The 15,829-nt window shown below is 37.1% G+C and overlaps 1 protein-coding gene across 2 annotated transcripts; it reads right to left on the bottom strand.

The window, feature by feature from the left end:
- Window positions 1-465: 465 nt before the first annotated feature.
- LOC137395231 (stearoyl-CoA desaturase 5-like) lies at window positions 466-10,002 on the bottom strand. 2 transcript variants are annotated; one of them, XM_068082079.1, is made up of 6 exons: window positions 9,983-10,002; window positions 8,779-8,995; window positions 7,016-7,146; window positions 4,033-4,238; window positions 2,249-2,412; window positions 466-993 (listed from the first exon to the last, which is right to left on the bottom strand). In XM_068082079.1, the coding sequence occupies exons 2-6, from the start codon at window positions 8,993-8,995 to the stop codon at window positions 680-682; spliced, it is 1,032 nt and encodes a 343-aa protein (XP_067938180.1). In that variant the 5' UTR covers window positions 9,983-10,002; the 3' UTR covers window positions 466-679. The 2 variants fall into 2 exon arrangements, with proteins under 2 accessions (XP_067938180.1, XP_067938179.1); XM_068082078.1 differs by lacking the exon at window positions 9,983-10,002 and adding an exon at window positions 9,593-9,708.
- Window positions 10,003-15,829: the final 5,827 nt, after the last annotated feature.

The raw sequence follows: 15,829 nt of genomic DNA on the forward strand, positions 1-15,829 counted from the left end.
CTATACTCATTACTTGTGCAATTTGGGGTGCTAACAGAAAGCAAAGGGATAGCTCAAGTTTGAGGCAAGAGCACACAACTTCTATTTAATTGTATTCCTGTGTATCTGTTTTAACAGGCTCCAGTTGAAAAACTATTCAGTGGTAAGCTTCTCACAAATAGGAAGCCTTAGTGGCAATTGAGCAACATAAAATGGAGTACCTCTAATGAACAAACCTCAGTACGCTAATGGATTTAAGGCAGGGACAAGCTATCAATCATGATAATACTTTGTAATTTAAGATAATATTCCAGCTTTAAAATTTATTGGGTACTTGTTCAAATTATGTTTTAAAATATTTTGACATTAAAAATGTTTATGAGGGAGTATACTTGTAAAGTTTTCATTTTGACTGACAGTGAGTTGGGTTTTAGTTTTCGCATGATCTATCTAAGTTTACTAACAATAAATTGAATCATATTTGAATTGAATTTGAATATTGAACTGAATCATATATTTGTAGTTGAGCTTTCATATGCAATTGGACAACTTTTAGTTTGTTAATTTCATGGATGTAAATTCTTAACATAAAACAAACATGGTCACGCAAACCTAAAATCATAATTATGACGCAACTACAAAATATTCAGTTGACAAACAAGAGGGCACAACCCTTAATATGTTGTCAATGCATAAGCAATTACAGCTGCTTAGCATTTGAATTTGCCATTGTTTGAAGTGGTCTAGTAGGTTTGGATTCGCTACTTAAACATCCTGTTCGACGCTTGCGAGCCTCGATCACTTCCTTAGACATAGTCTTCAGGTCATATGCCCAGCCTATCTTGGCCATCAGGTTGATAAAGATGGTCGTAAAATTTAGTCGAGAGCCAAATTCACTGGTCGCGTAGTCATTAGGAAATGTATGATGATAGTTATGGAAACCTTCACCTATGGCTCCTATAGTCACTAGTACATTCTCTGCTGGACTTATATGCTTGTCGTACGGCCTCATACCTGCAACCCAATAAAACAATGTACTGTACTAGTCAATCGTAAACTCCAGTCTCAAGGAGTAGAGGGTGACTCATCCGCTTCTCTCGTAATTAGACCAAGGAGCTCTTAGGCAGACTGAGAACAAAGACAGCTTGTCAGAGCAAGCAGGCCTGTGAAACACTATGAAACACTATGAAGCTACGGGCTTGCAGGCCTGTGAAACACTGTGAAACACTGTGAAACACTATGAAACACTATGAAGCTACGGGCTTGTCAGAGCAAGCAGGCCTGTGAAACACTATGAAACACTATGAAGCTACGGACTTGCAGGCCTGTGAAACACTGTGAAACACTGTGAAACACTATGAAACACTATGAAACACTATGAAGCTACGGGCTTGTCAGAGCAAGCAGGCCTGTGAAACACTATGAAACACTATGAAGCTACGGGCTTGCAGGCCTGTGAAACACTGTGAAACACTGTGAAACACTATGAAGCTACGAGCTTGCACAAAGTTTAAGTAGATTTTAATAAAAAGTATCGGTATTTTTTACAAACTCCGTTGGTTTTTGATGTTTGAGGTGATTTAACTGCCAGGATGTTTCAAGATGAAAATTGACAAAACTTAATAGCGGTTAAAATGCTCAGAAGACAAATATGTGCCACAATGATGTCACTAGTTGCTCAGCTGCCTCTCTCTCTCTCGTTATTGATATCAGCTATTGCGTTGAAGATGCAGCATGATGTGTCTTTATTCTCATGGCATTTCGCAGCTATAGACGTCAGACCACTTTCGTTTGATTTAAGACCGAGACCAAGTTTTGTCGATTTTAATCTAAAAATATCCTGGCTGTCAGATCACTTCAAACATCAAAAAAAATTGCAGACTATAAAAAATACAGATACTTTCTGATATAATCTACTAAAATTTTATTAAGTTCATCTTTAATCCTAACTGATTTCATTTTGTTTCCATTTAAGTAAAAATACAGTATCCTTTAAAAAGATGGCTTTGATTTGGTAAATTTTCTGGTTAGACTATTACGTGTACACAAGCTAGTTCAATCTCACAAAAACTGTGTAAACTGACTTATGCTATCATCACTCGGGCAGCTTTAGGGGACTCTGTCATCACACAATGAAAAAAGCAGAACATTTTGAATGCCAGCTCTTACTTTAAAGCTTGATGCATCCACCTGCTACCTATAGCGAATGCCATCAGGCTTTGTAAGATACCTACAAGAAGTTCTTTACAGGTTGTAGAAAATGTCTTACCCCACATGTGTGCTGCACTGTTTACCAACCAGGTGGCATTCAGTGTCAGGATATATCTGGTGATCGCTAAAAAGTAGGCCACCCAAAGACTCTCATTCCATAGAAGCCAGGGTAGAACAGTAGGCATGACGAATATCATTAATATCGTCATTGGTATGTAGACCCTGTAAGCAAGGATACATGAAACTAGCAAAACTAATACAGTCATACTTCAACTTACGAGCTTAATGCGTTCCGAGACTGAGCTCGTATGTCAATTTACTCGCATGTTGGTGCAATTTATTTATATATAGAACAATTAAATATATATTTATTGGTTTCCCTACTCTGTAAAATGCAAATAAAACACTCAAAACAAGATATTGTAACAGAAAGAACATGTTGATTATTGTCCTAACTTACCACTTGCTTTCAAAAAGCAACAAATAAAAAATAATGCAAGGAAATGTGTTAAATTAAAATGTAAAATTAAATATATACAATAGCAGCTAACGCTAGCATTTGCCAGAGAGAGATATATAAGTTATCCTTCATTATAACAGTTGACTTTGATAAATTTGGATTTTATCAAAGTCTTAAAAGACAAACTTAGAAGCAAATCTAAAAGCAAACTTTCATTTTTAACTTAACGTAATTAAAATTTCTTCGGCGTTCATAGTTTGAAGTTTCTCGCTAGTTAGCTAATTTTTCCTTTGTTTCGCTTTCACGACTAGCCGGCCGTTTTAAGATGAACCTATCTAAGGACGTTTGCCTTTGTCGCCCTTTCAACATGTCGCGATTAGGACGAACACAGGTGTCGTCACAAAGGTTTAATGCACGACCACTAGCCAACTTGTCCAATTGTCTATTTTTATAGTTTTGATAGATAGCAACGGCCTTTTCAAGTAGCGTCGTTTCAGTTACGCTGTCACCGGCCACTTATTTATCTTATATCCAATGCCTGAGCGATCTCTCCATCAGCGGTGGTGAAGATCGCCGCGCCGTTTAGAAACTACTGTTAGTACTTTTGCGAGCTAAATGCCCTGAATATAATCCTTCTGTTTGATAATTGTGGATGTATTTCTGTCATATTGCTGAGCTAGCTCAATCATGCATACACATTTCGCATATTTTTCAATAATTTTCCGTTTAATATCAATTGTTATCATTTGATATTAAACGGAAAATTGCGTTCTTTTTCTTTGCATTGTTTTTCATTTTACTGGCAAACTTTCGGTCTACGCACAGAACTTTTAATTCACATAATTCTGCACTGAAAAGCGTGCACAAAAACACGGTACAAAAGTATAACCTGTGCAGTTGAAAAATACAGATTAATGCTGTTGTCATAAAACACCTCCGGCATACTTGGCAACTGACTCACGTGCTCGTATCTCAAATATGGCTCGTATGTTAGTGCTAAAACTTGCTTAAAAGCTGGCTCGTATCTCAAGTTTCTCGTACGTTGGAGCACTCGTAAGTTGAAGTATTACTGTAGTTGTAAAATGACTATCAAAGAAGATATGTTGTATGCATGCTGCCTCACACATTTGACTTTGGCTCATATGTTCCGTCTCATCTATTGGCCTTAAACATTTTAACTGGAGGGTTTCTATGAAATAATGAGTTTTCAAAGAAGGTCTGAGAACACTCACCTGCATTGGAACCTGAGCACAGGGTCTCATAGAGGTCTGAGAACACTCAACTGCATTAGAACCTGAACACAGGGTCCCATAAAGGTCTGAGAACACTCACCTGCATTGGAGCCTAAACACAGAGTCCCATAGCAGTCTGAGAACACTCACCTGCATTGGAACCTGAGCACAGGGTCACCATAGAGGTCGGAGAAGTCAAGTTGCTTTCCTTTTCTGATGACATCAGGATGCTTTTTGCATAGAAGCCACCCAACGTGGGCAAAGAAGAAGCCTCGCTTTGCATTATGGGGGTCCGCTGTAGTCTCGCTGTACTTGTGATGCACTCTATGATCCCGGCACCACTCTATCAGATGGTTCTACATGACACATAGCAACGAGTTGAATTATATCCTAGCTGCTACGTGATTATAGCTTTCTTGTCTAAATACTAGATACTAGACTGATCTCTGAACAGATCCATAACATGCAGATCCACATGATTTTGTGATGGGTGCCTTGAAGAAAAGGTGTGCCAAAAGAGGCTCATGGCAATGGAGGATTGAGTAATCTTTGTACTTGAGGAAGTAGCTCTATATTAGTAGTAATACACACCTGTTGACACATGTCAAGAATGCACTTCACTCAGAAAAATAAAACAGTTGTTTTGCCAAGCATTAGTTAGGAGGTTTCCTGTATTAGTTGATTTGGCAAAAAGCGATAGCGGTAGGATGTCTTTCCTGTCACAACTAGTAGCTATTCTGGGAATTGAACCCTAGCTCGGTTGGTCAGGTACGTAACAGACACCTAACAAATCAGGCACTTCAATTTAATTGGGGAAACAAATTTTGAAGAAGTTCAATAGCGAATTGAGTTCAACTTTTTGTAACTCAACCCAGTGCATCTCTAACTTCTTATATTGCCATTCAATGTCATTATTAAACAGATGCACAATTAGTGCCTTTAAAGGCTGGCTCACACTATACCGCGTATGTCAGTGTTCTCCGTTCGGCATTCATCGTCGATTATGTGAACCGTACACCTATGGCATCGATGAAGCAACACAGACACGCCGAGAAAGTTTGCAGCTGTCAAACTTTCTCGATATTTCACCAAGCATCGACGACTGCCTTTCAAATATGAATCATTTCGGTGATGGTAATTCGCGGTCGTGGATAGCGTGTCTTATTTATGTCCGTTTATGATAGTCGCTGCGGGACTGGTATTTGATTCCAGCAGGCGCAAACAAAGAGGTTTCTTCACAAAAATTTAAAAATACAAATGAGAACATTATGTAACAGAGTATTTCCTGATGCAAACGCTAATGATGGGTTTGTGATAGTGTGAACATCATTATCATCGACAATCTTCGAAGTATTGGGGCATCAACGCTAAAATACACGATATACTGTAGTGTGAACCAGCCTTATGGCATTAGGAGATATCGAAAAGGGCATAGACCTCAAAATTCTCTAAACCCAAGGATTGATGTTTTCTACATATTTCCATGCAGGGTCAGATTTCTGTCTATTGATCAGGCTGTTGAGTATAACTTGTATTTAAAAGTAAGCACAAAATGACTGTACATACTGTCTGGTTTACTACATTTCTCTATCTACATTTATCAACTACCTGAGAGGCAGGTAGTTGAATAGTTTACTAGTCTCTCTTAGATAAACAAACTAGACTTTCTAGCTTCTCATCAGTAACAGTACTAGTAGAGTTGTTATTGTCGCTAGTAATGTTATTAGTAGCATTAGATCTAATATTAGTGGTTCCTGATCACTAGATTATAATATTATAACTGGCAGCAGAGCTGTTTAGGCTGCTTAGAAATTATCTCCACAGATAAACTCTTTTTTACAAGATAGTACTAGGCTTGGATCAATGAAAATTCATGGTTGCCTCGAGATAGGCAATAAATTTCTATAATTTTTTCCTACTGATCACTCAGTATTTTGGCACAAACAGTTGATACTGTCAAATGGATTAAGTAGCTCAAAGTCTGCCGTTCAAGGTCTGACTTACAATATAAACTGTCCATTAGGATCAAAGTGCTAGCGTCAAATTAAGAAAACATCTTGTGAATAACTATCTATGACCAAAGTTCGCATCGATTCATTCACACGTGGTGATTACTTATCCACAAGAGCAAAGTGTGAAACGTGTACTATTGCCAGTAGTCGGATCAGACTGATTATATTATTGTTACCAACACGTTTACAGCTATGTTAGCTGGCCTGTAGCCAAGTATCAATACTTGCTAGCTACACTGAGCGATGTCGACTGTCCTGTTACAACTTTGATATAGCGCAAGCTTTGTTTCTGCGAGACCATACGAACCAAATGTTTCAGATATCCTAGTGGTAGGATATCACTACAAATTCAGTAGCTAATGTATACAGCTTATATTTTGTACACCAGTGTCAACTTGAGACACATGGGCTGATCGGAAGAGTTAATCTTAAGATCTTTTCACGTGACTGCTCATAATTATAAGAGAACTGTTCAGCCTTGAAACCGTGCTCGCCTCATGGCTAGTTCATTTGTAGCGTGTCTATTGTAAACAGTCTCCGTGTGACCATCAAAGTTGATGCATGATCAACAAAGTTGATATTATGACCAACAAAGTTGATGCATGATCAACAAAGTTGATATTATGACCAACAAAGTTGATTTAATACCACCAAGAGAGACTTTTTTGGAAAATTAGAGATTTTTGTTGTTGTGCAATTACAAAAAGCATTGGATATGCAAGATTTCATTTACATATAAACCATAAAGATATATTGCCTAATCTGGTTCACTTACATGAATATGTTACTCAAAAGACTGGTAATGAAAATAAAAAGTATTTATTTTTGCGAGGAAATGTTGAGTATTAAAATCTGGGCTATATATTTACAAACACGGGCTTTAAATTAGATTCAACTTTTTTCACAGAATCGTGATAAAACAACCAAGCTACATTCAGAAATCACTCAGAGATACGCAGTAGTAAATAGAATTTTATCAAGAGAACAACTCAATATAAATTATTTGCATCACCAAATTTCTATGCAAATGTTTGCCAATACTGAAGACTAGAATAAAAAAGAGTAAACTCATTCAAAGCACCTGCTAAGTCTTTAGACTTAGTACCTAGACTTGGACTCACCTGACCAGCAGCAAAGTTGAATAGCATGAGCATTATCCTCAGTGGCAGCTTAGCCTTATAGGACCTGTGACTCCAGAGGCGGTGGGCTCCAGCAGTTACACTCACCGCCGCCACCAGAAACATCACATAGTCTAGAAAATCATATTTAATGTGATAAGAATATGCAGTAGGAGCAAGGATTATTATTATTATCTGCAGACTTGCATTAATGAATAGAAAACATGTTATTGTTAGTGTAAGATAAGATAGTACTCAAAATAAGATTAGGGGGCTAACAGTTTCCCTTTGCCTACCTTATAGAAGTATGGGTGACAAAATATCAACAGAATATCGATTATGGAATGAGGTTAGAGTGTTCGTAAACTTGAGTTATCCTTTATACACCACTGGAAATGATATCTGACTATCATGGTAATTATTCCACAGATGATTCATGAATGAATACAATAAAATAATTTTAGCATAAACAATGCATTTGGTTATTGTAGCCAAAAGCATTGAATGCTCAAAAACACTCAAGCTACAGATTTTACTGATGCCCTACCATGCATGCTCTTACTGACCGTCAACGGACCCACTTACAGCGACGCAGTTATTATGTACCATCCATCATATATTGCAAATAAGAAAACCGCTACCAAAATTCTCTTAAAATAGTGAGAAATAGTGTTTGGATATTTGAAGTACTTCAGAACACCCAACCGCAAATCATCAAATGTAAGAAATCCAAAGACACCTTATAGTTGTAAAAGGCTCGATACAAATATAAAACGAGATGAACACATTTGGTCATGTTTTCATATACCTTTTATGTAAACTGACTCGGGTATTAGTGTACATGCGCTTAAAATTGAATGCTAATTAGTATCTATACTAAGTTTTCTGTATTTCTGTATTCCAGCTCACCAAACTACCACCAATCACATCACAAATTCTTTGAACCTACTGCCTTATCCCAAACTTGCTCATTTCGGCATTTGTGTTGAAGGTTTCAAAATTCTCCCTAAACTATGCCCATAATATAGGTATTTATCCTTCCACACATATGACAAACATCGTTTTCTATTCCATGACGACAACATACTACCACCACTGCCATATGTTTCAGTTTATAAACTTACTGTTACAACCTTCAATTCACTATCCCGACTCCTCCACAATACTACTAGATTACCAAAACGCGTCTGTTCAACTCACTCAATAATTCATGATTTCAATCTTCTCATTTTTGTTGACATGTAAAATAAATTTATGATCATACATTTATGATAATTTATAATTATAGTTGCTTTACAGTATATCATTATAAAACAACCATTGTGTTTTAATTGAAGGTTGTCACAGCCATATAGGGAGTAAAGACACAAAGGTAGAGTTATAGGGATGAGGAACAATTAATTGTCACTATGAATGTTTGAAAACATTCATTTGCTTTGCTATATAAAGTGTTACTAAGCATGATTTTGTAGCAAGGGTTAGCTAAGGCTGTTAGCTTTTAAGCGCAGCGTCAATATAACGATCCGTCGATTAGGGTAAGATATTGTGAATAATTAGGCTAACGCTTGAGTGGATAAAGCAGCGCTTGAGTGGATAAAGCAGCGCTTGAGTGGATAAAGCAGTGGTTGACTACATACCGGTATATCGATATTATGATGGCTCAGCGACCAAGGCTATACCCGTGAGAGGTGAACCATAGAATTCATCTCACTTGTTAAAGCCAGATGATTAGAGTAGACATTATGAAGAGATGATTGTAGACTTACTAAAGAGCCAAGTGAGGGGTTTGGCAGACGGTATCAAAAACAGTCCGTAGACACAGGCAAGATGTAGGATAGAAAATATCACCACGTTGCGCCACACGATGCGGGTCTGCACAGGGTCCGGCCTTGCTTCTACCTCTTCAGGAACCCATTCTATTTGAGGCCCGATGTCTTCCTCGCAGAGAGGAGGAACAGTGTCACTCTGATCTTTTGGAGCCATCTGTAATCAAGGAAACAGTCGAATGCTGTCCGTGAATGTGTTATGATCTTTGGCACAAATTATAAATACTCTCCGAGTAACCATGGCCATTTCGACATCTTATATCAACATAGTATGCTGTCACTACACTCAGCCGTTTATGTTATCCTGTCACAGTTATCTAATATATACTTGTGATTCAATTAATCTTATTTTAATTGTTTGATACTAAATAAAAAATCCCAGTCAAGGGTAATGTCGAAATCTATTAAAACACATATATTAAATTGATGACCCTGCAAGTAATTATCACATGCAGGCCAAAACTATGTATAGAAGTTGCCAGCTTCTATGCTTAAAAAATGTTAGTTTTTTTGAGATTTTAATTTTTACTCGATTAGATAGGTAAATCATATCGTGGGAAAATCTATGATTGGTAAATCTATGAATCTCCATGAATGGTAAATCTATGAATAACTACTACCTTTTGTGTGCGTTATGAGTTTACTGTCATTGCCATAGATAACCAATTCCTATACAAAAAGAGACTTGCTAAGGTACACGAGTGAATTTAGATCAGACAGAGCAAATCTGGTATAAGCTACAGTAGTTACTCACCCTTGCTATATCACTTGCACTGTTCGAAACACACGAGGCAAGAATGAACACAATGAACTATCAATTTTACCCGCATCTATCTGATGCAATGCCACGTTGTTGTGCTTATACGCTTGAACAAGCCTGTGCCTGATGGCATGATATTAACGTCATTGTTCAATATGTACAAGATATGGGCTGATGCTTTTTGATTGGAGAACTTTTGCTTTACGCAAAAAGCTGAACAGTTGGCAGGATTTGAGGATGAGAATGCATTCACTGTTATTGACATTATAGCATATATCTCAAAGATAGCAATATGTAATACTGCTATGTAAAAATAGGGACCCTGAAAATGTTGCTATCATAAAAATCAAGGAAAGATTTGTTGAATTTAATAGATGGACTTACCTGGTTTATTACTGAAACTGAACTGACTTAGCTGTAGCTGGCAAGTGAGCAATATAGCAGTTATGCAACAGTTGAAAGAAAATAGTGCACAATTATGTAAGACCCAAACATACAGCTAGACAAAGCACAAAGAAACTAGTATGTAGCCAACAAGGTTGGCCCTAAACTGCCTTTCAGAGCAGAACACATCAATTCAATGTATGGTTTAAACCTGCTATTGAAATTTCTTAGGATGCTTTTTATTTGAAGTGATACTCATAATAAGCCAAAAAGCAGAGAGCAAAAGCTATAGAGTGTGAAAATTAAATGATTGAACTGGTTAGTAGGATTACAATTAAACTATTTGTTCTCAACGTATTACACTGTTATTGATACAATGGACAGTTTGATGGAATATGATTGAGCGTTATGGGTAGAACGAAAAGATGAGAAATGTAATAATATACGAATTCTAATTGAAAGTTTTGAAACGAATACTACACCACTTATTTATTCAGACTAGTCTGACAGTAGCTTACAGGGCGTATGTGTATATGTAATTTATATATATTATATATATATATACATACATGTATATATATATACATGTATATATATAAAAAATTGTTTCCTCACCCCGGATACCCCGTATGGGTGGTCTGCTCTAACTCGGGTCTCCTACCAGAGACCTGGGAGTTTGAGCACTGGCCTCAAGATCTTAGCGGTTCCCAATAGCGCACTTTTCTGCAACTCCCCTGAGTTGATTGCTGTTGGTATTTGGGCAAGCCACATTTTATGCGCCGGTGTTATTGCGCCCATATATATATATATATATATATATATATATATATATATATAAAATTTAGAACAATAAAATGTGTTCACATACATGCAATTAGTTCAGTATATTGTGGTCAGAAATGAGTTCTTGTCAGGTCATAGAGGTGGGCAGTTGGTGTTTGCTTGACCAGCCGTTGCTGGGCTCTTGCTTCCTCTGGTCTTCCGAATAGCCCACTTTTGATTGGTGCTCTGGCGTGGGACCTTTTCTGGTAGGGCCAGTAGGAGCGCGACAGCACCTGTGTCCCATTTTGATGCCGGCGATACTTTCAGGCTGCTCAATCAGTTAGAAACTTGCAATGCATCAGACCTGATGCATTGCAAGTTTTCTAAAGAGAATTGCATCAGACCTGATGCAATTCTCTTTAGAAATTTATGCTTTATCATTTTATTGTCAATACGTATGCTACGCAAAGTTAAAGTCTAACCATTTGTTCAAAGCTAAATGCTAAGGAGGCAAAAGGTATGTTACATTTTGTATATTATATTTGATGCTTTACCTTTGAATTATTTACTCTGTAATTGCTGTTATATAATTGTCACAGTTGCATTTATGTCTCATTTATACATGCAGTTTTCATTTGCTATTATAGCTCATGTGAGCATTTCGCTTAGTGCTACTTGTTCTATTGCAGACTTCACGGTGTGTTTTGACTATTATGTTTGGAAAATAAAGAGCATTACAGAGTAACACTTCCTTAGTCGAGTCATTTCACATCAGCGACTCTAAGCCAATCTTGCAATTTAGCCAACTGAATTGCTATATCACCAGTGTAATATACTGGTTTAAAATGGCTATATATTAGAAGGTAACTTAGGATCCATTAATGTGCTATAAAAAGTTAGTAGACAAAAGATGGTCAATTCATGCTGGTCATGGTAGAGTTCGGCAAAACTTAATGATTCAATGTTTACTGCTTTTTATGTTTGTATCACTGATTTGATTACATAATCTGTGTACATTTACAACAATATATCATTTTACATCTAACAGTTTGTAAGGTTCCATGTTAAATAAAACTCATTTTAAAATTTTTTTGTTTGTTATAAAACATGATTTGAGTGGCCATATATAAAATTACAAGATGCAAGTGTATATCACTAACGACATTCAAAGTGTCTAAGCATGAATGAGGCTGGAAAGAGTCCATGACTGCGCACAACCACCAAATCTCGATCAACTGCAAGGTTGCGTTCGAGATAGATATATGTATATTTGCGCATAGTAATATATGACATGTCAAATATAAGCAGGGCGCAAAGGTGGTCTTTTTGATCTGCATCTGCCTCTTTTTTATGAATGTAATGAGTAGGCTGGGCCCATATTGAATTGCCGTCGGAGTTAAATTTCTCTGTCTCATAACCAGAAGTCGCCACACCGCGTCGAGGCAAAACCAGCTAGATTCCACCACACCAGGTTTACTTTTGTATTTATTGAAGAAACCTTTACAGAAATTTTTTTCAAAGGATAAGGGTTGTAAAAAAGAACTCTTCTACAATCAATTTTTCATAACTGTGCTCCTATCTGTGGCTTCACAACTTCCTGGACGAGAACCATCTTTAAAGCAGGAAAACACCATGGCAATACACCGCGAACCCCCAGCAGCTTTCAAAAACACAGAACATGAATCAATTACAAGGTCAATGAGATTGGCATAGGCTGCAACATTTAGCACCACAGTCTGGGTGAAATTTCATTAAAGTGTTGGCCAACAAGTTGAAAGTAGGAGGGATATACGTTTTCATTGCACAATTCGTGAAAAAACGGTTAAACAGCTCAGAATATTTTTCACAAACTTCAAAGGCGTCAGGTTTCACACTAAAACTTGGTAAATAAAGTATCCACAGTAAGTCAGTTGGGAGAGCGTTCGACTGGAGATCTAAAGGTCCCTGATTAAATCCCGGGTTTCGGCATCTGGAAAATATATTTTCATATATCAGTCCTGATTTTTGCTATAACACAGAAAAATTAGTATTAGGCTGTGATTAAAAAGATGCTGTTTGTTATTCTCTCAAGAGTTTGTTCATATGCTATAAGAAATCTTCGAGATTGGTTGAACCTGAAAGTTCAAAATAAAGCTTCATTTGAAGCAAGATAATTATTTTATTGTTTTAATCGAGAATTTGATATAATACAGAGAATGATTAGTTCTAAAAAACTCGCACTAACCTCATTTAAATTCCGAATGAATCTCTAAAGTCAACTTTGCAATTATTTGGAGCTTTCATGGTGCATAAACTTTACACGGTTTAAAAGGTGCACTAATATAACGAATTGGGTTTCAAAGGTGAATAAGAAATTTTTTCCTAGGCTTTCATCTAGTTTGACTTAGCAGTAGTATGCATTTCCATCACAAGTATAAAACAATGGTTATAAAGCTCACATTATTTTCACAAACTTTAAAAGCGTCAGACTTCTCACTAAAACTTGTTTGTGCGAAGTAGGCAGCTGATGTAGCTCAGTTAGGAGAGCGTTAGACTGTAGATCTATAGGTCCCTGGTTCAATCTGGGGTTTTGTCATCTGGAAAATTTGTTTTCATATATTATTCCTGCATTTTGCTACAACATAGAAAAAATTAGTGTTAGGCTGTGATTAAATATATGCTGTTTGTTATTCTCTCATTAATTTGCTTTTATGCTAGAAGAAACCTTCGGGACTGGATGAACCCTGAAAGTTAAAAGCAAAGCTTCATTCGAAGCGTAGAGTTTTTGATACTGTCGAGTTCACTGGTTTCATTATAGAGTTTTAATGAAAACTCTTAACTTGATTTAATGCATAGGATCATATATGAGGTGGCCTCACTGGTTAGTATGCAGGTTACAACCTTTATTGAAACCTGAACTAAAATTTCAGTATCATTTTTATACCAACTTTATTAAGCACAATAATTATGAATGCAATAAAATATGAAAAGTTACAGTATGATAGCAAGTAAAAGTATTGAACATCAACTGACATGTGACAAGAAAAAATATAACATGGTATAATAAAATAAAACAGCATATGCAACTAACCTGTAATCTCTAGTAAATTATCCCATGGCAATTGACAACTTACTACTTAAGAGTAATAATTCAAATCTGGCTGCCCTCTATAAAAGCTAGAGAAACGTCACGCCATAAGTTAAGCACAACCTTAGCTTATGACTCAACGCCGGCAACTAACATTGGTCAGCATGGATTAGGTCAATTTGACTCGGCATGAACTCCAGGAATGCTAAACTAATAAACTTTTCCTACATTTCCATCTAAATTTTTTGAATTTATGGTAATATGTAGTTTTTTGTTGTTCTGTAATTTGTTTTTGGTTTATTAATTGTTGAATAATTCACACTAAATAATTGATAATGAATAGTCCTACATGATTAATAGCTGCTAATCTAAGTACTCAGCAAAACTACTACACTGTGTACTGACCTCTGTTGGTGGGTTGGTGGGTACATGGGTAACCATTTATTAAGAAATTAGTTCCCCATTTTGATTTTTAGGTTGCGCACCAAGCCGTCTGAGCCTGCAATAGTTTTGGTCACTCTACCTAGCTTCCAATCATTGCTAGCTGTCTAGTTGTCTTTGAAAATTACGATGTCTCCTTCTTTGACATTTGGTCTCGTCCTTGTCCATTTCTGACAAATTTTTATGCTGTTTAAATATTCAGTTTTCCATGTTTCCAAAACTCCTCTGCTGCTTGGGCTATCTTCCGCCGTTTGCTGCTATACAAATCATCTTCTGTGAAGTTTCTAGGTGGCGGTGCCAGTAATGATTGACTTTTCATGGTCAAGATAAGATTAGGTGTAATCACATGATCCTTGGGATCGCTTGTCGAGGTGGCTGTCGGGGGCCTACTGTTGATGATATTCCCTACTTCGTAAAAAAAAGTTCTTAGGGTTTTGGTGTGTAGTTTGTTTTTCAGCTTGAAGGTCATTGCATTGAGTACTGCTCTAACCGAACGAATCATTCTTTCCATGGCTCCACCTTGATGACTTGTCTCAGGTGAGTTGAATTTGAAATGAATGCGGTTCTCTAGCAAATATTGCTTAGTTTCCTTACTGGTTATCTCTAAATGCTTTTCAATCTCATTCTTTGCTCCAACGAAATTAGTTCCATGGTCACAGTATATTGATTGAACGGGCCTTCTCAAGGCCATAAAGCATCTCAGGGCTTGTATTAAAGTGCCTACGCTCATGTCGTCTAAGACTTCTATAAGAACTGTTCTAGAGTAGAGATAGGTTATCAGAAGTCCCCATTTTTCAGCTCTGTGCGACTGTCCTTCACGTAATAAGGTCCAAAGGCGTCGATTCCAATGTTTGTGAATGGAGGAGTAGCCTCCATTCTTTCTTTGGGAGTTCTCCCATAAGTTGTGTGTCTGATGCCTTTCTCAGTCTAACACAGCCTACACACTGCTTAAGCGCCCACTTTACCACACCAGTTCCATTTACCACCAATATTCCAGCATCTCTAATTGCTGCGAGTGTCCTTCTCCTTCCTAAATGGGATATTTGCTTATGGTAATGCACTGTCAAAAGATATGCGAGGTGAGAGTCTTTAGGAATGATGATATGGTAATTCTGCTGATAACTCAATGTGGAAGCACTGGCTCTCCCACCAACACGAACTATACCCTAATCATCAATCTTAGGGTTGAGCTTGATGAGAGACTTTTCCTTCTTCTTCATAGGATAACTCTCTGCCTGTGCCATCTTTAAGACAAGCACTTCAGCCTCTTTCAGATCATTGGTGTCCAACTCTTTATGCGTCCACTGTTTCTGTTTGATAAAGCTTCTCAACAATGCTATGCTGTGCACTAGCTTCTTCCTTTTTTCTTGCTCTGTGTATTGAAAGTACCATGGTAACTAGTCGCTTCTTCTGGGGCAGACTCATTGATGATTATGTTGACCCGATTTTTCTTAATGAAATCTAGTGCATTAGGGTCTTTGAGGAAGGGAGGCTCATTTCACCAAGGCTTTCATCTGTATGTCGTTATCAATGATTTCTTTGGCGCTTATTCCATGCTAAACTATGTCTTCTGGATT

This window comes from Watersipora subatra, chromosome 4, assembly GCF_963576615.1.
Source record: "Watersipora subatra chromosome 4, tzWatSuba1.1, whole genome shotgun sequence".
NCBI lineage: Eukaryota > Metazoa > Bryozoa > Gymnolaemata > Cheilostomatida > Watersiporidae > Watersipora > Watersipora subatra.